This window comes from Tachypleus tridentatus, chromosome 13, assembly GCF_004210375.1.
Source record: "Tachypleus tridentatus isolate NWPU-2018 chromosome 13, ASM421037v1, whole genome shotgun sequence".
NCBI classification, from domain to species: domain Eukaryota; kingdom Metazoa; phylum Arthropoda; class Merostomata; order Xiphosura; family Limulidae; genus Tachypleus; species Tachypleus tridentatus.
The window spans coordinates 177,998,712-178,026,443 of NC_134837.1; the positions used below are offsets into that span (position 1 = coordinate 177,998,712).

The 27,732-nt window shown below is 29.8% G+C and overlaps 2 protein-coding genes across 3 annotated transcripts in view; one reads left to right on the top strand and one right to left on the bottom strand.

The window, feature by feature from the left end:
* Positions 1-619: 619 nt before the first annotated feature.
* On the bottom strand, positions 620-17,847 carry LOC143239225 (transmembrane protein 216-like). Of its 2 annotated transcripts, XM_076480118.1 has the most exons (6): positions 17,687-17,847; positions 12,281-12,294; positions 8,901-8,994; positions 8,515-8,607; positions 6,544-6,745; positions 620-776 (listed from the first exon to the last, which is right to left on the bottom strand). In XM_076480118.1, the coding sequence occupies exons 1-6, from the start codon at positions 17,697-17,699 to the stop codon at positions 758-760; spliced, it is 435 nt and encodes a 144-aa protein (XP_076336233.1). In that variant the 5' UTR covers positions 17,700-17,847; the 3' UTR covers positions 620-757. The 2 variants fall into 2 exon arrangements, with proteins under 2 accessions (XP_076336233.1, XP_076336235.1); XM_076480120.1 differs by lacking the exons at positions 12,281-12,294; positions 17,687-17,847 and adding an exon at positions 17,316-17,439 and having other exon boundaries at positions 8,901-8,973.
* Positions 17,848-18,066: 219 nt separating this feature from the next.
* The window catches only part of LOC143239224 (staphylococcal nuclease domain-containing protein 1-like), a 47,488-nt gene continuing 37,822 nt past the window's right edge, over positions 18,067-27,732 (top strand). Inside the window, exons 1-4 of the mRNA XM_076480117.1 lie at positions 18,067-18,204; positions 18,335-18,549; positions 26,107-26,256; positions 27,275-27,398. Of these exons, the coding sequence (XP_076336232.1) occupies positions 18,493-18,549; positions 26,107-26,256; positions 27,275-27,398 (331 nt within the window). The 5' untranslated portion in view covers positions 18,067-18,204; positions 18,335-18,492. The remainder of the gene's footprint in view (positions 18,205-18,334; positions 18,550-26,106; positions 26,257-27,274; positions 27,399-27,732) is intronic.

Here is a 27,732-nt window from a genome sequence, read left to right on the forward strand (position 1 = left end):
AAAAAACATGATGCCCTAGCTTTTCTGGAGCTACACTTTACTAATTATGTCACAATGTATTACCTATAATGATTTTTTCTTACAAATTTCATTGACATTAGTAATCAGAGATATCATGTTATACTTCAGGCTCTTTAAATACTAAATGATCTCTCTCTAATAATTTAAATTTACAGTAATTTAAAATATTGGGCCCAATAAGTATTTTCTTCAAATGGCATTTAAAAAAAACATGTTGAAATATTGCTCACATGTATAACTTGAAGTTGCTCTTATCAATATAATGAACAACCATATCCAAAGGACCATATTTACTTCAAAAATGACAAAAAACATTAATCCCCTGTTACAAAAAAAAAGTCTTACATTTTTTTTAAAAGATATCTTGCTATCTTTGGTACTGACCACAGATGTTGAATATTTCTTTTAACTTCTTTGTAACAGAGAGATTCCTATCTTCAACAACAAAATGTACAAACAAATAATTAGCTGAATAATTATTGGTTACAAAAAGATACCTTGCTTCTTCAGCTGCCACTTCAATACATATTTTACACAAGTTTCTTGTTATTCCTTCTTCCATATCAAACAAATACTATTATTTATGGATTTTTTTTTTATTTTATCACAAAATATCCAGTCGGTTAAGTCTGATGTTACAGTAATTCTGCTAAAATTCAACAGTACACATCTCTTTCACAAGAACTCATTTCTTCAACTGGAAATCCTGAAGACCATCAGATCACACACACAATAATCACGTCAACTGTGGTGCCCTGAAACATAAAATAGTTTTGATTTGATAAATAAAAAGGTTATTTGGAAAGATATTGTACTATACAAATTTAAAGTTAGTTATGTAAAAACTGTCATTTTTACATGATATGATTCATAACTCTGGAATAAAAAACATACTATTTTAATGCAAGTGCACTCCAGTAAGTGGGCAGTCACATTTGCAGTGTTACACAAATAGTAAATTATAGAAATAACAGCTGTTTTTTGTTGCGTTTTTATTTCACAAAATGTTTACTTTAAAACTGTTTCAAGACCAAATACTTAAAATGTATACATTCTAAGTAATGCGGTATGTTCTTAACTTGATTCATTATCAACACAATTTATAGAAAAAATGCTATGTGGTATAGGTTGTTTTTATTTAATTACACTTAAAACAAGCATTGAGAAATGAGTTTTAATATATAAAACTAAGTATAAATTAATTGTTCATAAAGGTATATCAACACCTACAAATTACTGCAAGTAATTTATTGAAAATCTTTTTTTTTTTTGTTTATTGTTAAGCATTAAGATGAAAAACGGGCTCACTACCAATATCAAAATTCAGTTTCAGCATTATAAACCTTCTGACTTACTACTGAGCAAGTGGGATGCTCATGAAAATGAGAATCAGGTTTTAGTCAGTGATAAGTAGGTAAACCTCAAATGTTCTTTAAACTAAATTACTTGTTCTTAGTCAGTGATAAGTAGGTATACCTCAAGTGTTCTTTAAACTGAATTACATGTGTTTAGTCAGTGATAAGTAAGTGTATCTCAAGTGTTCTTTACACTGAATTACATGCTTTTAGTCAGTGATAAGTAGGTATACCTCAAGTGTTCTTTACAATGAATTACATGTTTTTAGTCAGTGATAAGTAGGTATACCTCAACTTTCCTTTAAATTCCCAATATGTTATGTTCCCAGGTCTCATCAAATGTTTTCTTTATTATGTTCATTTTGGTTTATTGTTTCTTTACTTATGCATTTTATATTGCTTTATTGATACTTGAATTAGTTGTTTATTGTAAGTTTGGATGAGTACAGCACAAGCTTAACCTATACACTAGTTCCTGTTGCATTATATTTTTAGGTTGCACATTTTCTGAATCAGTAATATGTCTCTTTTTCCAACTCATTCCATTTTATAAAATTGTTTACCCAACTGCTGTACATTATTCTTTTATAAAATTACCAAAATCAGGGGTTAAGTTTAACTTAAACCTGATATTGTGAATACTTATAAAAGAGTATCTCATAGCTAGCTACATTCATGCTCTTTATTTACTATTGATCATAATAGTTTATGAAAGAGAATAAATCCTTCAGAATACTATAACTCACATGTAACTTTACACATGTCACTCAATTTACTATTCTTACTTCACAAAAAATGTTGTATCTTTAGAAATTGTAATGCATGTGGCTCAAAAGCAGCAGTTGCTGTTATAATGTCTTAAAGTATCTTAAGCTGTATAATTACACTTTACATTTGGTTTTAAAACTATCTATTTCACCTTTGTAAGTTAATTAGTTTATTTCTCAGTTGGTAGTTTGAGTTGCAAAAAATCAGCTAAACCAGCAACTGCAAGTGAGTTCACTCCTTAGCTCAGTCGATAGAGTCCTTCACTTGTGTGAAAGGGTTGCAGGTTCAACCATGCTTGTTGAAGAAACAAAAACTGAATTCTCATAGAAAACTGCCATTCAATTAGCAGCAGTCACATGACTTGGAGACAGTGCTCCTGAGAATGAGTTGTGAGAGAAGAAGAGGCTGGTACTTTGAGTTTTTAAAAGAAAATGACAGCTAATAGCTTATCTCTTTAGATCAACTAGTAGATCACTCACCTGGGGTATGAAAAGTCCCAGGTTCATTCCTGAGATTTAAAACTTTAATCACTAAAACTAGACTGCCACTTGAAAGATATTGACTAAACACTAAGTGTAGTATTCAGTTATATACTAACTTGACAGGAAATTTACTATTCATAAAACATACATGACGAGGTAGTGATTTTCTTCAAAACTCCTAAAAAAAATGGTTTTGAACCAACTTTTGATTATGTGTTCTAATAATCTAATTTCACATTGACTTGACAAGATCTCAGACTTGTTATCTTTAGTTTAGACAAATGGTGTGAAGATTATGATAAAAATTTATACAAGTTTAACTGAAGCATATTCTGTTGAAAAAACCATGAAAGAAAAACAGTGGTAACATCACTAGGTGGAAACATTTGATACCAAGAGAATACAAGCAAAAACCAATTACTTAAGAAGGATAAAAATGAAATAAATTTTTCGTTTGTTACCACAATATCTATGATTCAAATAAATAAAAAGAACTATAAGAATCAGAAAATAATGTTACTCTAATGATCTTTATAGCTTGATGGTTATAATTATATCACAGGCAAAAATATTTCTAGGGAATAAACGAAATATGTTATACATTTCTCATGTCTTAGCAAGACTAATTACTATTTTCAAGCATTATAACATTCATAATGCATATTATTTCATCTGTGGCATATACAAGATATTCAGATGTGTAAATCAACATCATATTAGAAATGTTTTCAGTTTTCAAATATTATTTTCATCAAAACATTTGGAACCTAAAAATAAGGACTGAATTTAACTTTCGAGTCTTACCAGCAATGGTTGCCAGTCACGTTGTGTGCTGACGAAAAATTTAGAAACTTGACTAAAGAAATAACATTAAAACTCATGTCTCATGTTGTATCTGTTTTCTTAAGTAACAATATGAAAGAATATGTAACAAAATTAAATAAAGTAAAAAAGAAGTCAAAATAAGATATTTGTTTGAAACATTTACTTTCAAACTGGCAACATTACTTTTATATTTACAACTGACTGACTGTATCGACATGGATATTGATAAAACAATTGACTCCCTGTACTGACACAGATGTTACAAAACAACTGACAGACTGTATCTACATGTATATTAATAAAACAAATGACTTACTGTACTGACATGGATATTAACAAAACAACTGACTTATTGTACTGACACAGATATTAACAAAACAACTGACTTACTGTATTGACAGAGATATTAACAAAATAACTGACTTATGGTATCTACACAGATATTAGTAAATCAATTGACTTACTGTACTGGCACAAACATTAATAAATTAACTGACTTACTGTATTGACATAAACATTAATAAATCAACTGATTTATTGTACTGACATAAACATTAGTAAATCAACTAACTTACTGTATTGACACAGATATTAATAAAACAACTGACTTACTATGTCGACACAAATATTGATAAAACAACTGACTTACTGTATCAACATCGATATTGATAAAACAATTGACTTGCTGTATCAATACAGATACTGATAAAACAACTGACTTACTGTATTGGCACAAATATTAATAAAACAACTGAATTTCTATACTGACACAGAGATTAATAAAACAACTGCCTTAACCACCTGGCCATGCCATGCCGGGCCAAAGAAAAGATGTGTTTTTCATTTGTGGAGATAAAACTGCATTTCAATATGGAGTGGAAGAAATAAACGATTATGAAATGTTATAGTGACTGACTTACTTAAAATCATTAATTATATCAAGGGATGAAGTGGAGAAGTCTAAATTATGATATGATCGACAAATAGGATTTTATTGTACTTTATATTCATTGTAATAAATAGATCACTGTCTTGGAAAATAAAGAGACAAATTTAGAAAAAAACTACGGTATTTCCCACATTAAAAAAAATGCAGAAGAAATAAGGAATATGACAGGAACCTTGTAAATAAACTTAGTAATATCTGATACAGTTGTTTGAATAAAATTTGCAGTCTTGTCTGTGTAACTAGATTCAACAGTGAACAAAAGATTGAAAAAAGCCAACTGAAAAAGCTGCTATTACTTATAAATATTATCAGAACAGCATGAATGCACTGACTTTAACATACATTACATCCAGAAGAAGAAAGAGCAATAATAGTAATATATGTAACAGTTATACAACATAGAAGACCAAGAGGAAGACATCAGACGAGTCAGTCAGAGAGACGTGTTGCACAGTGTTCTCTAGCTATTGGGGTGAAATACTAATCTGAAGGTAGGAGAGGAACAGTTGCAGTGACCATTAATGTCATTAGATATTAAATATGGTGCATCTGAAGAATGAGTAAGATTGCAATGACTAGATGCTTATCAAGCAGAAGTGGACTGAGTTCACATTATAATAGCTTTAGGTTACAAAAGTATTGTAATTTTATCAAAAGTTTATTTAAATGTCTCTCACTTTCTTTTACTTAGAAGTTTTTAGTTAAAACTAAAGATTGTACCTCTGAAAAAGAAACCAGAAGATTGATGTTTTTGAGAAACAACCAGTAATAACCATCAGCATCTTACTTGATCTAGAGATATTCAATCATAAAATGAAAATTATTTATTCAAACAAACCAGGAATTTGATTCATCTAAGAAATAACCAGTAACAACCATCAGCATCTTACTTGATCTAGAGAGATTAATACATAAGTTCAGAAGTTCAATTTATCTAAGAAATAACCTGTAACAACTGTTAGCATCTTACTTGATCCAGAACTATTGAATAATAAAGTTAAAGAAAAACGTTTATTCAAACAAATCAGAAGTTTGATGTATCTGAAACACAATCAGTAACAATCATCAGTATCTCAGTTGATTTGGATCTATTGAATCATAAAATAAAAGATGTTAATTCAAACAAACCAGAAATTTTATTTATTTGAGACACAATCAGTAACAACCATCAACATCTTATTTGATCTGGAACTACTCAAGTATAGAAACCAAGTATTATCTCAAGATCAAGATTAAGGAGACCATAAAATACAACAGAAGTTTAATGTGTTTAAAATATCAATCCTGACATGAGTACAAAACAAACATGATTGTAAAAAACAAATGAAAAAGTACCTTAACTAAAACAAAACAAAACACAATATACCAAAAACAAAAAAGCATTTGTCACGAACATTTCAAGGTAACGATAATATTTAAGACTGACATGTTAATCAAATACGTTCAAGGAAACATCAAAAATGCATTTCTAGGCTTCTGTGGTTCAGTTACAAAATAGTAGAAGGCATGAAAGTTGTCTTATTGACAAGCATAAGGCATTGGCTCTTTAGCTCAATCAGAAGAGAACTTCCCTTGCATCTGAGAATTTTTGGGTTTGAATCTGACTTAAATGGAAGAAGAATTAAATTATTAAAATAAACTAGTGTCCAATGTGGAGTCTTGCTAATGGTAGTGGAATAATGTATGTAATTACTAAGTTATTTAAATGAAAATGCCTTTTTAGCAACTAATAGTGAGTTAGCCCTTTATATCAGTTGTAAAAGGATGTGCATTTAAACTGAAGTCAAGAAAATAAAAAAATTAAAACTATATTAAGAAAGAGCATCATCCAATTGGTGGTCATCTCAGGACCCTGAGATAAGATTTGAAACAGATCTTTTTTTTTTTTGATAAAAGAAGATAAATACTATTGTTTTAGTCGTTAAAATGTACCTTACAAGCACACAGTAAGGGTTTAATCTTATAGTTCAACTGTTAGAGCACTTGCTTGGTCTAAATAAAATCTTGGGCTTGATACAAAGGAATTACCAAACAACTGATTAATACATTTTCATAAGCTAGTTTATGTATAAAACATACATTTGAGCAGAAGTAAATATCACAAAAGAAAAGATATAAATTCTAACCTAGATTCAATACTAACCTTGCAAAAGTAATAGCACTAAAAAGTCCAAAAACTGACTGTAGACCCTGTACCACTAGCAATATAGCACCGAGGATCAACTCTATCCAAAGGACATAGGTCTGCCATCTCAGAAAATATACAACACCAATGATGGCTGGTACGGTTAACACCAATGATAAAATCACAGACATGGTGCGCTCTGTCAAGTTTCCTTTTTTACCTATAAATATCAGGCAGAAAACAAAAAAACATAACTATAAAAAGAATTTTAATGAACTATTCTGTTTACTTTATAACTTTTCTAGCATATCATGGTGTGTATTGTATATACAAGTCTTGAAATGCCATCAATTTTCACTTGTCGTATATAACTCTTAAAAACCATAATAGTTTTTATGCAGTTATAGCACTTGTTTATTACACTCACATCTACAAAAAAGAGAAATGTGAAATTAGCTGTGGGAAATATAACATAGATGTAAAATAAAAAAAAGAATATGAACTAGGTCCAAAATGAATAAATAAACCATTTGATGTTAAATTTTATGCCAAAATATTACAAGTGTTATCAATAATGTGTTATATGAAGAAACATGATATCTTTTTAAGTTAAAGTTTGAAAACAAATCCACATCACTGTTAAAGTATGGACAAAATATTACCAATATGACTCATAAAATTAACATTCTTTTACCATTTACTAGTTTGGAGAGGGTGAAAAGAAATAATTTTGTATTTCCAAATTTCACTTTTGTCTGCTAGTTTTGGAATTGAAGAAACACTTGTTACTTTTTCTTGTGTGTCAGTCTAGTAATAGAAGAAACAAATTTTTCACATCATGCACAAAAGCTACCTCAGAATACCCCAGAGAGACACCCTAAGTTTGCATACATGTCTCTATCTCACAATGGATCACATAACAGACAGCTTTGACTGAGAGTGACCCTTCCCCTGGCTGTTAACAAACAACAGATAGTAAAGCTGGAAGAGAAGAGGACTGGATGGCCCCTGTAGTAGAAACATTAACTCAGGAATTCATACCTATCAGTAAGTTTCTTTTGTTAAGTAATTTATAAATATCAACAAAAAAAGATGCCCATAAAAACACTAACCACATTTAAAGTCACAAGGTAAATAGTGAATAATCACAAAACTCCTGTTGATAGAAACCCATGTCAAGTGCTTTGTCAAGAAAAACTGATTGCATCAACTGAATGAGGCACTTATGTACAGTACCTTGATAGGGGGGCACACTGAAGTAGGTTGAAAATTTTTGTAAATTAGAATTTCCCTAGAGTGGGATATAAAAAAACTGGAACAAGTGTTTCAATGCTTAGATGGGCAAAAAGTGGAAACCTTGGAAATCAAGAAATAGCTATATATTGTCAGTGGAGGGAAATGTGCTTTGGAGTTCAAAATATAATGTACTTCTTCCATTCCTCCTTCAACTTATTCTTCCCCCGTTTAACATTTACCCTATATTATATATAGGCTCATTTTCTTTCTATAGTTTTTTCAAGCTTCTCCTTCCCATCTTAAGAATATAGAAATGTATGAGCTCAAACAAAACAAGCTTTTCTGTATGCTTGTTTATGAGGTTTTGTATTCTTATACTTTCTTTATCCAAGAGTCTCTGTATGTAAACTATTATTAATCTATCACTCTGGTTACCAATCTACAGTCTGTTTAGCATCTAATGTTAAAGAACAGACACTTCTTATTTATGTTTATAGAACATTAACTTGCTTAAATAAATTGGATTTTTTATCACTTGATTTACAGATGATTTCCAATAAAGAATTAAATTTCATAAAACAAACTATGACTTCAAGAACCAGAAATTGAGGAAAAATACCTTATTTTACAGTTTAATTCTATAAAATCATTACCAACTCAAAATAATGTAAATATTGCTCAAAAATGTTATTTCCATAGTAATGTCTGTTTTTATTCCAAAATTAAAAACAGTGGAAGAAAAATATTTCTTACCGAGAAACAGTCTTGTTCCCTCCACACCACAGAGAAAGGTTAACAGTACAACTTCACAGACTACATTTTTAACTGGATATGGAAGAATTAGCCCTATGGTGATGAAAACAAAAGTATGTTAGCCTATTATAAGCATATGAAATAGAATGAGTACAAATATATATCATAACCAAATTTAGGTATTAGCTGACTTATTTTCTGGTTTGTATGTGTATCTATAACCAAAACATCTACAAACTTAATGCATACAGAATAATGAATCCTTCCCACGATAATGGCATACCAAATAAATTATTATCCACACACGAATCTTTCGAAAGCTTAACAATATCCAAAATTTTAGTTTGATTCTAATATTGAAATATATAAAAATATAGAACACTTACCTTTATAAACAAAAAGAAGGAAAGTGACAATAGAATACAAGATGTAGTACCAACCTCCAAAAACCAACAGAATCTGATATGGAAGAGAAGAAAGCTAATTGAACAGTCAAGGAAGGCTATAAGTTACCGTAATTATAATGGTAACAAATGAATGTAGTCTTTCTAGGAGAAAAACTGCCACATGTACAACACTTCAAAATAGCAGTATTCATATCTGTTAAATGTTACATAAGATGATATCACTGCCAAAATATTATATTCCAATAATCTATGAAGTGAAACATGCATGATTATTACACACAACATAAATGTAAGCAACTATAAAAAAGAAAATGTACATTTGACATTTCATTTCCTTGAAGTCACATTCCTTTTCACACAAAATTACACACACAAGTAAAATAAAAGACTATTATATTAGCCAAGAAAAATCAGAGTAGCAAGAAATCAATTTTACAATTCATAACTTCCCTAAATAATCACTGAGAAAAATTAACAGAATGGAGTTTGACATATTTCAGACTAAATTAAATAATGGCAAAGTTTTCCTTCTGGTTTGGAAATTTGCTTACTTTGCATTTAAAATATATATGTTAGATAAAGTTGAAAATTAAACAGTATTTAAAGCTATTCAGTATTTGAACTGTTTTAGTTTAGTACACATTTAACTTTACAATAGCAAGTTTACTTATGCGAATATTTGAAAAATATGTAAAAATACATACATGTATACTGTACCGAACCAAGTGTACAATTCTTTGTTTGCAACTTGAAATTGTGATACTGTAGCACAGATTACATCAATTTCAAAACACTACTCTGGTCAGAGCAGCTCATTAGAGTTAGTGTTGAGTACATTATAAACAAGTTTCAATATGCAAATCAAAAAGTCGTGTAACAGTCAAAACTGTTCATTGTATAAGTAATACTAACTTATTTTCTTTTTTAAGTATACACACACACACACACAGAGAAAATTTTAGCCTGAAAGTATATTTTATTTTGACTGTTGGTATAAACATATATATGGCACTGATATCTAACAGTAACAAAGAGTTTTGCTACACTTTTTGAAACACAAAAATGAGTGTGAAACACTGAAAGCAATAATCACAAGAGAGACCGTGCCAAAAATTAAAGCACAAAAATAGCTATTTTTAGTGTGTAGTTTCAGATGAAAATATGTAAACAAAAAAAAGTGTTATTTTCCAAATCAAAATTCAATTTCCTTTGCTGAATTGACATATAACACAAACAATACATATACTAAAAACTACTAAACAAAATACATGGTGGCAAAACACAAGATATTCAAGTTTTATTATGTACAGTATGTCATACAACAATAAGAAGTTTTACATTTTGAGTTTTCTAAGACTTTAACAAAAGCTGTTAAAATATAGAGTACTTAGTCCTGAGAATTTAATACAGAAATTGATTTGGCTGTCATGAAACTCATAGACACGTGATGCAGTTTAGAGGAAATGTCGGAAAAGTAAGCCTCTTTTGATATATAAAAAACATTCCTGTTATGTACATTTTAACTCAATTTTATTTTCCTAAAATGTAATGTTGATTTTCAGTTCTAGCCTAAAAAACAACTCACATATCTCAAAAGTAATTCTTTCACTTTCACAAATCCAAACTTGATTCTGAAATACAACTTGTAGAAAAAAACAACTAGAGGACCAAAAATGTACTACAATGAAACTTAAGCCAGATTCCAAAATAGATCTATTATCACAACACCAAAGAGACAAGATGCACTTTCCATTACCTAACAGACCTAACCATATTATAAATACAATAAAAAAAGCTAAATATCATTTAACCCTAAAACAGCAGGAATGTTATAGGTAGCAGCATCAATTGACGATGGCCACTGTTTAAGGGTTAAATGTATTTTCTAATATCCATACATAAAGCCTTATTTATATGATGAGCTGCTTAAATTATATTTTGTAAAAGAAAACTAACAAGCACCTCACACACATTAGATAATTAAATATAGTAGCATCAAGAACCAACATGGGCTACATGTTGTTGTTTTTTATTTGCAAGAAGTAAAGATTTGATGTAGCTTTGTTCTGCCTTGCTGGCTGAGTTGACATTGTACAAATCTAACAGTTGATCAATACTATGAGAGAAAAAGGTCATCAGATAACACTCTCAAATGGACAAAGAAACTGAGTTTACCTGTTGAATTCAGGCTTGTTTTTTTGGTTCCATTCTACTAGTAAGTCATCAAGTAAACACACCAAGATTATAATGTTAATTCTACAGAAATCAACCCCAAGAGAGAGAAAGTAAGTCTAAAAAAATGATAGTCTTTTTCATGTGCACAAACATTTACACTGCATTTTCATTTTTATCAACTTTGTTAAGTCTCATTATTTTACACACAACAGGACTCAGATAAGTTATCCAATCTGAATCTCTCCCTTATTTTTTGAGCAAATCTGTCTACCAAAACCTGTCAAAAAATCAGTTTTTACATAAAGATATCACATATGATTAAAAACACTTATACCACTGGATGTTGTAGCATATTATACACTCATAATATTCCTTTGGATGCTAAAAATTAATATGTAAAAGTATATGTAATTGATTTCATATACTTATGGGCATAACAAAAAAAAAGAATTATCTGTTTTCAGTTTGTGACTGACCCTATTTTATTGCTATAAGCTTAAAAACTTTCAGTTTTTTAAGATAAGCAATTATCACAGCTCCTCAAAATACAACCTTCCTTAAAAATTATAATGTGATAAAGTTATTCGGTTACAATGATATTAGAATATAATAAAATGTCTTGAGACCAATTTTTGACTGAAATTTCCAAAATTGTTGCTACAGAAGTCCTGAGCTTTCTGTTTTTGTAAATTAGTATAAAATCTCTATTAAGTAAGTATTTGTGTGTGTGTGTGTGTGTGCATGTTACAATCAACCTAAATCATTTCATGTTATTACTGACAAAGATTTACATGATCCAGTAGAGTTGCTTTTACTTCCCTTCCCCTATCTACAAGTGTGTACCAAATTAAAATGACAGGTGAAGGATCTTTAAAACCTGAAATTATTTGCACTTAAAATTTTATTGGTGTATGTTGAAAATACATAAAATTTTTATTTCATTTTTTATAAATTATTTAAATAACTGAACTGCAAAACATTAGTTTTATACTTGTAATATTTAACAAAAAATAATTCGAATCAGTCTTCATTTTCAACTATACACAGTCTGTTACTGATAGCTGAAAACCTTACTTAACCTGTATTAGACAACATACATTTAATCCACAATTTGAAATTACAAATATGTAAATATTTTCACAGACTTCTCTAATGACTTAATCAAAAATAATAATAAAGGATACAATCCTGTTATTACCTAATTAAATAAAAAAATAATCAATTAATACATTCTGAAAACTATACTGTAGTTCTAGCGTGAAAAAAAAACATACAATACAACTGAAACTTGCACGTAATCAAAGAGTATATGACAAGGGTCAATGAATGGAGCAATGATATTATGATATAACATTTACACTTCTCTTTATACTTACCTCAAATTTTACAATGAAAATAAATATCAATTACAATTGTTACTTTTTCAATGGTTGTAAAGCACACTAGAGAAAAGAAGACACTATAAAAATTAAAAGAAATAAGATTATGGTGTATTTTTATTCTCAATTTCTTAGTGTATAACCTTTAACTAGGTATGATTATACAACATCAACATTGTGTACAAATAATGTTATCTCTATGTCGTTTTTAATCATAGACTGTATTAGTATGATATAATTATCCTTTATGAAAGCTGATAAAGAAACATGGTTAAAAATAAAAACAATATGTTTATTATTATAATTGTCACAAATTCACATCTACGCTACAGTAATAAATAAAGCCACTTTAACATGAACTATAATGCTAATTTACTAAAACTACAATTCTAGGACTACATTATAAACCTTACAGTGTTGTTTATTACAAATGGTACAGTTACAGTAAGATATAATTTGTGCAAAATACAGAGGATTGACTGTCTTTCACAGGTACACACACATACATGACTAAAGAAAGAAAAAATGCCAAAATATAATATTTTTCAAATCCTGATTGATACAGCTTAAAATTCTATTAATAAAATATACTCTCGACAAGTCTTGAATATACTCATTTGCCTCACCTTACTACACGTGATTTGGTGTAACATTTAAACACCAAGCAAGCAACACTATAAATGTATTTTCAGTAATATGCAGTTAGAGAATAATTAAAAGGAAAAGGGTAGGAAAACAAAACATAATATGGTTCTAAAGATGTTGTCTGGCAACCAGTGTTCTATAGTAGGTATGAATTATGTCAATAAAATCCAATAAATGATTCACATAAAAAGAGAAATAGATTAACTTCAATGAAATTCTATGAATCTATTGGAAAAGCAGTACAACAAGCAACAAAAAAAATAAAAAGAACCATTACTAAAGTTCTGGTATCTGATTCTCTAACAGAATATGTAGAAGTGATAATTTCATACAAACAGATGCACAGACCTTAAAAATTTAAAACATGATTTTAAAAAACACTACCACAATTTTTTTTAGTCAATCTAATATTTAAATTTCATGTTCTGTTCTTTTCTCAAAATTTCTGATGTTGAATCTACCTCCAGTTTCTTGTGTCATTTTCCATTCCTGGGAATAAACTATCTTAGAATGCTAGAATCACTTGCCATTAAGCTAAAGAAAACTAGGCCTAAACTTAAAAGTAAGTACGATATCACTGTATTTTCAAACATGAAAACATGAAGGACAGAACAGAGCATGAATTTTAATCATTAAAGCACTACAGTGCAATAATGTGATCAGTAACTATTTTAATCATTAAAGCACTACAGTACAATAAAATGATCAGTAACTAAACATATCAAATTACTTGCCCAAATTCTTCCTCTTTCTGCTAGTTTCAAATATTTAATAAAATGATTACTACAGTCATCAAATAGTCTAAAAATCTATACAAATTACAGTCTCTGTAAACCAGGCCTTGGCAGGTACCAGGTATATTTTTTCCCATTGTAGTCTAGCTTAAATCCAGAACAGTTCTGGATTCTTGAACATTTGAACCTGTTTTTGCATTCTTTGAGTCCTATATTTAATTCTGTTTCTAGAATCCTAATAGCACTTCATGTTTCTTTTAAGAAATGAAACACTGCAGTTGTAGAACACGTTAGTAATTTCACACCATTTTGTTTTTCTTCTTTCTTTCAATTCAACCAATCAGTGCTCATGTCTAGACTCTGATGGAACAAAAGGCAGTTAATTCAGGCAATACTATCAAGTGGTTGTTGATATCATGGAATTCCTAGTGTACACTCACTGCAGTGAAAGTAACTAAATATAGCCCCCTTTCCCAGTACAAAGAGTAGTGAAGATAAGTTAGGAACACCAATATGCTTTTGCTTATCATTACACAGTGTTGTAGTAATAAGTAGATTAGACTTATTCTGGAACAATCTGCTTGGCCTATTGATATGCAGTGATTATTTTTAGTTTACTTTCATTCATTGCAAGAACCCACCTAAGTTATAAATATGTAGTCTACTATTTGAATAATTACACATATTGAAGTTTATATATGCTATATGATAATACACCCTTTGTTTTTAGCATAGAATTGTAGGTCTCATTTTATAACCACACAACTGATTCGTTTGTTTTGAATTTTGAGTAAAACTACATCAGGGTTATCTACACTAGCTGTCCTTAATTTAGTGTTGTAAAACTAGAGGGAAGGCAACTAGCCATTACCATCCACCATCAACTCTTGGGCTACTCTTTTACCAATGAATAAATAGTGGGATTGAATATTACATATAATGCCCCCATGGCTGAAAGAGTAAGCATGTTTGGTGTGATGGGAATTTGCATCCATGATCCTCTGATTACGAGTTTAGCACTCTAACCACCTGGCCATACTGAGCCACAACAGACTCAAATTATAACTTTTCTTTATGAGACCTGGCTTCTAAATCTGAAAATATTTGTCAAAACCTGCTGTAAACATTCCTCCTATTACTGAATTATATCTAAAAATTAACTTTAGGTTCTACATCAGAGAGAAAACAAAGTAAAAAAATGACAAATGACAACGACAAGGGAAGCATATGAAGCCCAATATCAGAAAATTTGCTAAAAACACAAACTAATCTCTTCACCTTTTTTATTTACTTGAAATAATTAGAATTACAGCACTAAGCAACTTAACAAAAGAGAATTGTAAATGAGGATTTTTCCAGGGTTTCAGAATGACACATTACAAAGGATGTTTTAATTTAATTTTAAGTGTAAAAAAGAAGAGTCAAAGTATGTCAAGAATGTTGAACTCAGGCACTCTTAGTTGTGAGCTGGAAGTTAATTAACTAATTCATTCATTCATTAGTGAATAAACAATTTATTCAAATAAAATTAATGAGTCAGTTAACTGTCAGGCTTTAACAATAAACTACATTTAGCTAATGAACTATTTTCACACAAGACTTCGATAACTGGAATAATTAAAACAGCAATAATTAGAATTACTGGTTATTTTTAAGAGTGGTAACACACTAGTTGATTAGACTGAATAGCAATGAATTAATCCAAAAAACAATTAGGAGTCATAATGGTAGTATTTTGATTACTTAGATAGTTGAAATAATCAAAAATAGTAATAATAGGAAACAATAATGCTGATTAGTTGTTTAATTTCATGAAAGTAGTCAAATTAAGTATATTTTTAGTTAATCACTTTATACGACACCAATAAACATAATGTGAATAATCAACTATACTGGTGTGCAAAGTTAAACACCTAGCCCTAAACTCTGGTCTTATTACATAAATCATTTTATCACTCTACATACATAAGTTGATCAAATATTTTGTTAACAGTCAATAACTGTCCTACATTAAATTGTAATATCTTTGTCTGGTATAAAATAAAAGTCAGACATCTGAAAATATGTTTGTTTTTTTTAGTTTCATGCACAGCTACATAATGGCTATCCTGTGTTAAGTGTCCTTAATTCTGTAGCATAAGATTAGAGGGAAGGCAACTAGTCATCACCATCTACTGCCAACTGTTGGGTTATTCTTTTACCAATGAATAGTGTGATTGACTGTAACCTTATAATGCCCCATGGCTGAAAGGACAAGCATATTTGGTGTGAGGGAGATTCAAACCTATAGTTAAAAGGGCAAGCATGTTTGGTGTGAGGGGATTCAAATTCACAACCCTGAAATTATGAGTCGAGTGCCATAGCCATCTGGCCATTGAAAATATGGAATTTTTGACTGTATATTTTTTAAAATTCAGATAAAGCTTACATCTTTTGTGAGTTACAACAAAAATTTGACAGTGTTGTATTATTAAGTATATTTTGTGACAAAGTTAGGGTCTGTTTTCTAACTTCTCATACTGAGGTAATAGTGTTGTATTTATGGTATGAAGTCCAACTGTATCATTTGTTAAAGTCTATATCTGTCATTTTCAAATCAATATGTGTTCCATTTAACTTCTGAAAGTTCTTAGTAAATAGTCTTGTTTTTAAGATTTATGATGTTAACATTTTGATCATTCTTAGTGTATAATAAAAGATCTATTTATAAGTTTTCAACAAGACTTGTAATAATAAAATAAGACTTATCTTATACTCTCAAATTATTAGGCATGTACAAACTTTGCATGGTTGGTCAATCCAAGTGGCTGAATGAATAGATTAGAAATATAGAACTGAAAATTAAGGGTGATGAATATTTATTTAAGTTTAGGATACTTTTGCAAAACTCACTCTTGAACATAATTTTTTTATCTGTTAAGAGTTATAAAGGTTTGTGTTTTTTTACAGCAAAGCCACAATGGGCTATATGCTGAGTCCACCGAGTTATAAGGTTGTGGAATACTTTGCATAATGATGTGGCATTTACTGCTAATTTGATTATTTTCATGATTTTATTAGATAGATATATGAAGTTAAAAGGGTTAAGTTTGGATTTAAATCTTTAGCTGTCATTTTTATAGATTAAAGGTGACAACAATGGCTGAATGTTCATCTGTCACCTAACTTTTATGTTCTTACACTTACATTCACTTTTTCCAAGACAATGAATATGATTTTTTTTTTGTATTGGATAAGTCTATCTAACAATTAAACAACTATGTTGTACTTGAACGTTTGTACAGTTACCTATTTATCTTATGGTCTAACAATGCAATTGAAACTTTCATCATCTGACAACAGGACTGACTCTTCAGCATTAAATGTATAAAAAGCCATTGTATTGTGAATATCATTGTCAATAACCACATATACAATATTAGTTTATTATCATTAACGATGGTTAATGATCCATTCCTTACCATTGATATAAAACAATGTTGTAAGAGCTTTGTAACACCAAATAGGCGAGCAACAGATACATGTAAATTAATACGAATAATAATTAATAACTAAGATCATCGATTCGTCAGTTTCACTTTTACATCCTAATTTCACATTTTATTATATATCACTTAAGTTAACCACTGCATATTTTAACTTCTCCAATGACTAAAAATTAACAGCAATCAATAATAGTACTTAAACAGCAATATGGTACATTACTACAAATTATAATAACGGATAAACTGAAGTTAAACTTAAACTCTGAGTTTAAGTTACGTCAAATCATCAATGATAGGCCAACGCCTCTGACTAAATACTTAAACTCAACGAGATTTAACTTACTTACCTGAAGCTGCCATGGGTCAAAATTGATTATATATTTAAATCATTCATTCATAAAATTAAACATTATGATGAATTAAATAATACACACAGCAACAGGTTCCACAATATAATATTCATAGTATATCATTCGTTTACAAACATTATATTGGTAACCACGTTCGATTCATAAACCGGTAAGATTAATACATGAAAGTTCAAATCGCCATAGGTATATTACTTTCATTAATTTGTATATCATATGAGATTGACAGAATGACAACAAATAACCAAAGCTTGCACTCAATAAGATTTATGATACATTTATAAAGGCAACTAGTTAAAATTATTTCACATGAGAGAGTAAAATTTCTAACTTGTCATTTACAGTTTTTCGAGTTATTTCAGTTTAATATTTTTATATCCTCATAATCTTTAGCATTCTGAGTGCAAGAGTATCGGCCACATCAGCCTCAATACTCGCTCTGATGGAAGCGAGTTAGAGTGGAGTGAAATGTAACAGGGTAGGAAGTTTCGAAGGAGGTAAGTGATGGGAGTATTGGTAATTTTTATGAGCTAAATTGTAATATCCATAGTTATAAGAAAAAACAATTACTTTTACGTAATTTTAATAAACAAGTGAATTTCACCATTTTTTTTGTTTTCATTTCAGGTTGAAAACGTGAGCACGTGTATCTATTTGGTGGATACCTGGAATTTCTAGTAGAAATTACTGTTTAGTGTTAAAACTAGTATTGAGAAGTGTTTGACCATACAAGCTTATCATTCATCGACACTTTGTGCGCAGTTGATGTCTCTCATGTGTTAAATATGGCTCAACCACAACAGTCACAGACTCCAACAGCTCAGCGAGGAATTGTTAAACAAGTATATTATTATTACCTTATTTTATATAACTTTCATAGATTAATTTAATAACCCACTACATTATATACACTTTTTTTTTGTGTACGACAAACGCTGTTTAGACAAAACTATGACTTGTGTAATTTAAACACCAAATATAGTCACAAATTTCTCATTTAATCATAATGCTAGTTGTATATATCACATAAATTTAAGCCAAAGTGTTGGTAAAATAAATCTATAGGTTTTAAATTTTATAATAAAAGTATCCAATATTTATAAATTATTAAACATCTACATTATTTTACATTCAAGCTAACTGTACAAACATTTTACTAGATTAGATAAACCCCAGACATCTCAGTCTATGTAAGTTAGAATTAATAAACTTATATTTACCACCAAAAACCAAGAGAGTTATTAGAAGAATGAGCAAAAAATGCAACCCTCATCATATTATAGCTTACGATACATATATTTCTACTATACATTGTTACAGTAGACGGAAAAGCCCAGGTGTTGCACAGTGGTATGTAAAGGGTTTTGATATGAGCAGAATTAGCCTGTAGTGAATTTTTTGTTTAAGTTAACTTCAAAACAAACAAGTAGGCAGAAAAACTATATTCAGCTTTACATAATAAGACTCCAAACTCCTGTCAGTACTATTTAGAATGCTTCTTTGATTTCTTACTGCCAAAGAAATCTCAATTTGTTACTGTAGAAGTGAGAAGCCTTTATAGTGTATTCTAACAAAGTACAGAAAAATATTTGTAAGAAAACTTATGCTTCCATTTTCAGCTTACATGCTGATTTGATCAAACCAGTTTATTTATTTAATGAAGCATAATCTAATTGTCTGCCTGTTTTCATACTTTTATGCACAGAAATACGTTATAAACAAATCCTTACCAATACTTTAACAGGCTCTACTGATTTCTTATCATTGGCAAAAAAGCCTGGTGTCAGTTACTCTCAGGTTCAATAACTTTAATATATAAAAGTTTATCTTTAAATATGAACAATGAATTTAGATTAACTATTTTAATGTTACTAAATGTTTTAGCTATAAATGTTTATACTGTGTGTAAATAATCAAAAGTGGCCCTTCAGTTGCTATTGTAGTTGGCAAGTGAAAACATTAGGTACAAAAAAAAAAAAAATGTAAGGAAAGAATATTAGCTGATGTTATATTTTTCATACCTTACATTGTATATTGATTTAGCCCCAGGAGCTTTGCCAGTGGTAGGCATTAACTATTTTCTGAACAAAAAAGTATGATGCATCATTTTGTTTATAACCTGCGAAGGAACTACCCAATTGAGTTGCATCATAGTTTCTAAAAAAATATTTTCATCAATATCTTTAAAGCTATTGTGAAAGGTAAAAATATTGAACTTATATTACAAATTGTAGTTTTATTAAAGATGCTGCTAGATACCACATCTGGTTATGGTAGCACTAATGAGAGCAAGAGAAAGAACAATCCAATCAACAATCCCAGATCATAAAGGTTTCTTATAGTAGGATTTTAATAAAATTTTCTTTAAAATTTGTAAGAGTGAAACTTTCAACTTTTGAAAGTAGGTTTGTGACAAAATTTAATGGCAATTGTGCTCAGGTTGTTTAAAATATGAACATTTAAAAGATGAGAGTTTGCCATTCAGCTAATTTCAACAGTAAACTTTGTATTGGGATTGTATTTGTATCAACCATCTTAAAACTGGAGAAGTTCATTAACCTGTCTCAACATGGTTAAACTCCACAAATGTTTCAACATACATTCTGTAACATACAACCATAAATGCTCATCCTCCATTCCCAGGAAGGTTTCCACCTTAGAATAATAATTTTTTTTGTCATTAACCTAAAAAAAATATCTTAATGTGAAAATGAGTTTATTATTACTAATTTATTCATTTGTGAAAATGTAAAGAATAGAACATGAACTTTGGTTGTTGAATGTAAGGTGGACTAAAGGCAATATTTGTACAAAATTAGTGACTAGTGAACAGTTAAAATAAATGGTGACAAAAATGAACAATCAAATACTTATTTTTGTTGAGTGTATTCTCTGCCATGTTCTTAAAAAAAAATTTTTTTATAAATTTCTTTTGAAACTATCTGGTAGAAAAAGTTTCTCCAGTTAAAAACAGATCTGTACATTGCAATACAGAGCAATGTTTTGTATTTATAGGTTAAAAAAAAAGACCATATGGACTGGTCAAACCATGATGCAAATAAAAAGTTTTAATTTTTGTTGAACAGGTGAATCATAAAATCAAAGCAAAAACTGAAACAAAGGAAACTAAAAGTACAAAAACCTTTCTTCACTTGTATTTTTTTTCTGTATTTTGCCTTAGAGGTAATAGCTTGTATCACTACCATAATAAGTTGTATGTACCAGTTTAGAACCATGTGAGTAGAGCAGGGAACTTTTATATGAAATCTTTTGTACCATCTGAAAGGTAATACCAACCATTAATAACAGTTTCTAGTGATTAAATCAGTGTAATTTATGATTGGTTATTCATGATTCATTTAGGTTCATAGTTTTGTAGTAAACAGTTTTATGAAGAATGTGTATAACAGGTTTGAAGACTTGGAAGAAATAAAAATATAGACATAGAATTGAACAATCTTTGAATTTTGTTTTTCATAATTTAATTAACTAGCAGAAATACCCTCCTTCCTCTGCACAGGTATAACTGCTACTTCTTGTGGAAGGCTGTTGGGTCTGTAGCCCAGTAACAGACCTATGGCCTTTTTTGGAATTGTGTGACTATTTTACAATAGTACTCAGAGTTAAAATCAGTAATGTTTACTATTCATGAAAAAAAAATTTTATTGAAACTTTAGTTTAAAAAATGAGCTATTATCAGAACATTACCTCATAGAGCAGATTTTACCAAGGAATTTCTTTATCAGTGTAATGCTTGAATTTACCTAAAGAAAAACAAATATTTTTAAAGTTTGTTTTCATTGTTTTATATTTGAAACTTATTCCTTTTTTGTAATTTTTTGTTATTAAATCTCAAATGGCCCGGCATGGCCAAGCGTGTTAAAGCATGCGACTCGTAATCTGAGGGTCGCGGGTTTGCATCCCCTTTGTGCCAAACATGCTTGCCCTTTAAGCCGTGGGATCATTATAATGTGACAGTCAATCCCATTATTCGTTGGTAAAAGAGTAGCCCAAGAGTTGGTGGTTGGTGGTGATGACTAGCTGCCTTCCCTCTAGTCTTGCACTGCTAAATTAGGGATGGCTAGCACAGATAGCCCTCAAGTAGCATTGTGCAAAATTAAAAAAAAAAAAAGAAAAACAAACAAACTCAAACATATAATTTTTGTGTAAATTTCAAATGTATTTACTGCTCAGCTATAAAAATACTGCCTAGTTATAAAAATATTAACTAGTTATGATTGGTGGAGATTAGTGCAATAGTTTCCAAGATCTGAGTTTTGGATAAACATATCACAAACTCCATTATATTGAGATGCTTTATATTTGTTATAGATTCTAGGTTTTAATGAGCATTTTTTGTTATTTTAAAAGAAATATCACCTATTAGCTAGGTCATTTTTGGTTAAATGTCAGAAAATTCATTGATTTCTGAACATTTCCTTGGTGTCCAGTATATGTTGCTAGTCTGTTTTCAAAATGTATGATGTTATATTATTTATATATTTTTGTTGGCCTACTTTTATAAAACTTTATGATGTAACAAGGTTTAACATATTTAGACTGCCAAATTAAATATGGCCTTTCACTGTAGTAAGAACCCTGTTTAGTTATGTACGTGTATGTATGACACAGCTGAGTCTGATCAGATATGAACTGTAGTTGCATGCCAAGCTAAATTATTACTCAATATATTATCAGATAGAGCTTAATGTATTACACATTTATGCAGTTGAACTAAGATGATGTACTTTTATTAATATACTCATTTTCAATTTTTTTTTTGTGATTAAAAATTAGTATTTTTGTTATAGTATTTAGCTCCATCCTTTATGTGCAATTTGTTTTAACCTGCAGAAGTCAATTCAGATTTGACCGTGTGACTACCAGTTATTTTTTGTGAAATAAATTTCATACATATATAGTGGATGGTCCCTGTTTGTTAAATGAGCGCTCATTGAAGTTTAAGGTCCAGTTGGAAACCTGCTTCTAACTTCAAGGACAGCACTATCAAAGGGGTTCATTGCCCTTTCTCAGCTGTAATTGTTTTTCAAGACATGAAAATCTTGTTTTTCTAGAACAAAGTTCTTTCATTAACATCTGAAAAGACTGGATGTGAATACAATTTGCCATTTATTCAGGCTTTTGAATTAGGATAAATAAAAATAATATATTTTCACACATTCTTCTGCATTGTCTTTTCCTTAATTAGTTTTCTTGAGGTTAGATTATGGATGGCATAGTGACTGGTGTTTTGTATTTTTTACACATTGTTCAAATTGTATTAAGTTCATATTTCCTCTCCAGTTTAGTTTATTGACCACATTTAATTTCCTTTTTTTCTTTAAAGCAGGTAAAACTAGTTTTACCAGCTTTTTATGATTTAAAATGTTTTGCCTAGGGCTTGCAAATTATCTTGAAGTACTAAAAAGTAATAATTGTTGTAATAGGGAGCTAGTTCTACCAATCTGTGTAACTGGTTATTCTAAGGAGTTGCTAGTACTATATATAATCAGTGCTTTAGGTGACTAGCGTGTCTATGTAAAGTATGAACACGTCTTTGAGAGATGGGAATTATTTTTATTTTACACATAGTAGCTGCAGATGTACTGTTGCCAATATTGTTAAAGAATGATTTTATGTGCCTACTAGTTTCACATTCTGATAATGGTGATTTTTACACATAGGTGCTTGTATTACACTTGAAAAAAAGCAAACTACAGCAGGGTTGTGTCATTTCTTGGTAATCCCCCTTCATTTTAAGACTGGTTTTATGGTCTCTATTCATCTGTAAGCCTAAAAATGCACATACCACATCTGTCATAGCAGTGTTGTTCACACAGTGGACTGAGCTCTTATTGGATAATTCATAATTACTGTAATTCCAAATTTAATGTGTCTCTTCATGAAAATTGGCAGTCTTTTACTAAACATGAACAGTATATTGTACACAAAAATTAGTTTTTAAAATTATATTTGCATCAAATGTGAATTTCGTTTTAGAGGTAACTTAAAAATAACAATTTGATTTTTCATTTGCATACTTAGCCATTTTATAAGAGAAGTAAAGCATTGTAACAGCTTCTTTCATCAAACACATCACTAGATTGATACTAAGATTTTACAATTGAGTGCCATATTTTGAAGTTGGACTTTGATATATTTGCACAATTGACTTGATGTTCAAGATATTCCTGTTAAAACAGACATCAATCACAAATTTTTAAAATCTGCTTGAAAAAATCCTAAACACATTTCAGTTGTTAATTCCATACTGGATGAAATAATTTAAAATGTCACTATAAAAATAAAATGTAATTAAGGGTTAAGTTTAAGATTTCCATATGATGAATGGGTTATTAAAAATTCCATCAAGTTCTGTCTTTTTAATGCTTTGCAAATGTAAATAAAGCATTGGGACAATATATGTATCTGTGTGTATAGAGAGAGAGAAAGAAGAATGAATCAGTGGGGGTGGGATGTAAGTGGCAGCTAAAAATAACATTGCAAGTCAGTTATAAAAGACATTATAATGTAATGTCTAGTACAATACATAACTAATACTCACATCTTAGTTTTCTTGGTTCAATGCTGCCCTCTGTATCCAAACCTTTTCACTTGCAACATAATATCATTGCATGTAAATGGGTTGGTGATAGCCTTCATCAAGAGGAGTATGACACTGCCTCTTAGCATAACTAGCTCTCTCTGTAGTGGTTACTCAGTAACCACTTCTGTTTTTGGCATATACATGTTAAGATGTCTTCTTTTTTTTTCCCACTTGCAATAGATTTATCAACATTAATGTTTGGTTGAATTATTGACAAAACCTACTGTTGTGAAAATGGTTGAGCATAAGAAGTGCAGCTGATGTTGTATATTGTGGCTACCTTCTGTTGTAATAGTTTATGAACTTGGTACAACAGCCAGATCACTACACATATATTTTAGTAGCACCAAAATGTCTTTGATTATAAGCCTCATCTTAAATGTCTGTAATAAAATGTGAACATTAAATTATGGATTTCAGCAGGAAAATCTGGTATTCAGTCAAGTGAAACCACCAGTTGAGTCTGCTTTAGATGGATTGGATGAGCTAAAGAAAGGTGATGAAAATTAGAGAGATAGTGAGCACCTTTGTTCAGTATGGTGAAAGGTGTATAACTTTCTGTTTTAGAAAGAACTTGTATTGAAGTAAAGGAGCTGATGAGTAAGTACATAAGTTCATCAGAACAGCAAGATGGAAACATCATTCGTACTGGAGTATTTATGTTTGATGAAGATGGGGCTAACGCTAATTTTGTAGATCTTTATGGAACCAATAAACTCACCAGAATTTCATATCATGCTGGGAAAAACACTGAAATTGAGTGGTGCCCTGCTTAAAAAATAAGATTTGGTACAAAATGAATGACCTAGGTTCAAAGTCGTATACAAAACCTGGACATTTTTGTAAGAGGATTATTAAACTGCATGGTGACAAATTTCCTAACATATGAAATAGCTTTTGTTTTTATATAAGAGGATTTAATTGTTAAAGAGCCTTTTCAGTATAAAACAAGCTCAAGACAAAATTTAAATGTTACTACAAAGGCTGAAAATGTACTGTTTAATGAGAGTTGTTATATCAGGCTCAGAAATTTCATTGTGTGATAACCAGTTCTGCATTTAAAATCTGGAACAGTGTTGAGGACAGAAGAAGGGTTTGGCTTTCACAACCATACAAAGAAAGAAATAAGAAAATTGAAAATAAATGAATGTGTAAAATGTGTATGTATTTTTGTAGTATTTTCTTGAGGTCAAATACTTTATAAAATGTACTGACAAATTAAAACTTATAAATGATTCAGGTGCTACATAAACCAGTGTACAAAAAATTGTATGTGATACTGAGTTACTGACCACTATTGACAGATACTGATATAGGCAAACATTGATCAGTACTGTACTGATAATAGTAAAAATTGTCTAGGGCAGTGTATAATAATGGGTGTTTTTGTATTGGGATAATAATATTGTATATATGTGTATAGGTATTTTTCTGTGCTTTTATTATCTGCATACAATAATACAGTATAATCAAGTTTTATTATAATTGATATTTAATTGGTATTTAAAATATTTTCATCTCAAAGTATTGACTTGATTGCTTAGGTAATGTTAATATTATTCAAACATCAATTAAAGGACCACTTTTATAATAACTCACTTGATTAAGTTGAAAATTTCAACAGAAAACCCTGCTGGCTTTAACTTTGCTTCAGATGTTCTTTAAGTTATGATTATCGTTAATGGATATTTACAGCATGTATGTTAATGGTGAGTATTCTGCTTTGATGCTCTCTAAAGTAGCAATTATCATTAAAAAATGCATATTAATAGTCACTGATTATTTTGGTTAGGTACTGTCTGGTGATGCTATTATCATTCGAGGTCAACCAAGGGGAGGCCCACCACCTGAGAAGCAGATTAATTTGTCATATATTAACGCTCCCAAACTAGCTCGCCGTGGAAACCCCAATGTGGAAACATCTCAGGAGACCAAAGATGAGGTATTATTATGCATTGAAAAACAATTGAAAAATGTTAGGTATCATATTCTAAATCAAAATTTAAACCATTTCATAACCCTGTATTCAGTAGTTGTTGCTTAAAAGCTTAAAACATTTACTTTGAAGTTGTTTTTAATTTTTAAAAAAAGTTAATAATTAAGCCTAGGGTACCATTTAAGCTATTAACTATCATGACTGCTGTCTCAGTGTGACTGACTTGTAGTTTTTAAGGATAATGTACCATCAGAATTATCAACTGTATATCAGGTTATTAAGCTTTTTATTCACCATAAAGGAGTAGAAAATGTTGACATAATAATTACATTAGAAAGAAAAGTTGCATGTATCCTGCTGACCACTTTTTAAGTTATTATTATTACCAACTAGTGGTTAAACTCTTCATTACAGGGCAAAGCATTGTTTAGTTTACAGTCAAACATATTTGAAGGTGCATGATGTTGTAGCACTGACTTAGAACACCTGTTGAGAAAAAGGCTGGCTTATGTGCATAAACTGTGCAGTATTACTTGATGCTTGTTTGAAGCTTGCTTTGGATCTGGTTTTACTTTTCTAGCTAAAGAAGAGATGTATTAACTATTTTTTTTTAATTTTAAGAATGGTGACAAATATGTTTGTGTAATATCCATTTGAATGTTTACTGTAATGAAAGGACAACTACTGAATGTCATTCCCATACCAAAATACTGTTGTCATGTGATTGTTGCTTACAATAATGAGAGGCATTTTTGTAATAATTGAAACCTAAATTTAAAACAATGATAAAAATTCAATTTCATCATCCAATTTTATCATTCTTTTTTTAAATTAAAATAATGTTGAACCATAATATATTGACCATGAAATAAAAGGAGACCTGTGACAGTATTGTTTAATTTCATTTGCTACACTTATTTACACCTATTATTTTGAAAGATTTAAGCTGTTAGAAGTTTCCTTGAAAGGGTTTTAGAAGTTGTCAGAAAATAATATAATTCACTTACATTTTTATTATAAATAGCCGTATGCATGGGAGGCAAGAGAATTTCTAAGAAAGAAGCTTATTCGAAAAGAAGTTTGCTTTACAATTGAGTATAAAGTTCCAAATTCTACGAGAGAATATGGTTTGGTTTTCATTGGGAAAGGTGTGTATTATAAATAACAGTTAAGATGCAACTCTCTTAATGTCTTGTTTAGTTTTTAGTATAGTTGTCAATCTCACAATAACATTCTCTTAGTTTGATATTAAAAACAGCAGTGAATAATATTGGTAATATACTACAAAGTAATTTGAAAGTCACATGAAACACATACAAACCCTGGTTACAAATACAAGTTAAAATTACATACAGTTGTATTTCTTGTAGTATACTTCCAATATTATAATACATCTGTATCTAATTTTAACTTGCATATGTAACCAGGGTTTGTATGTGTTTCATGTGACTTTCAAATTATTTTATAAAAATTTTCCTGTTC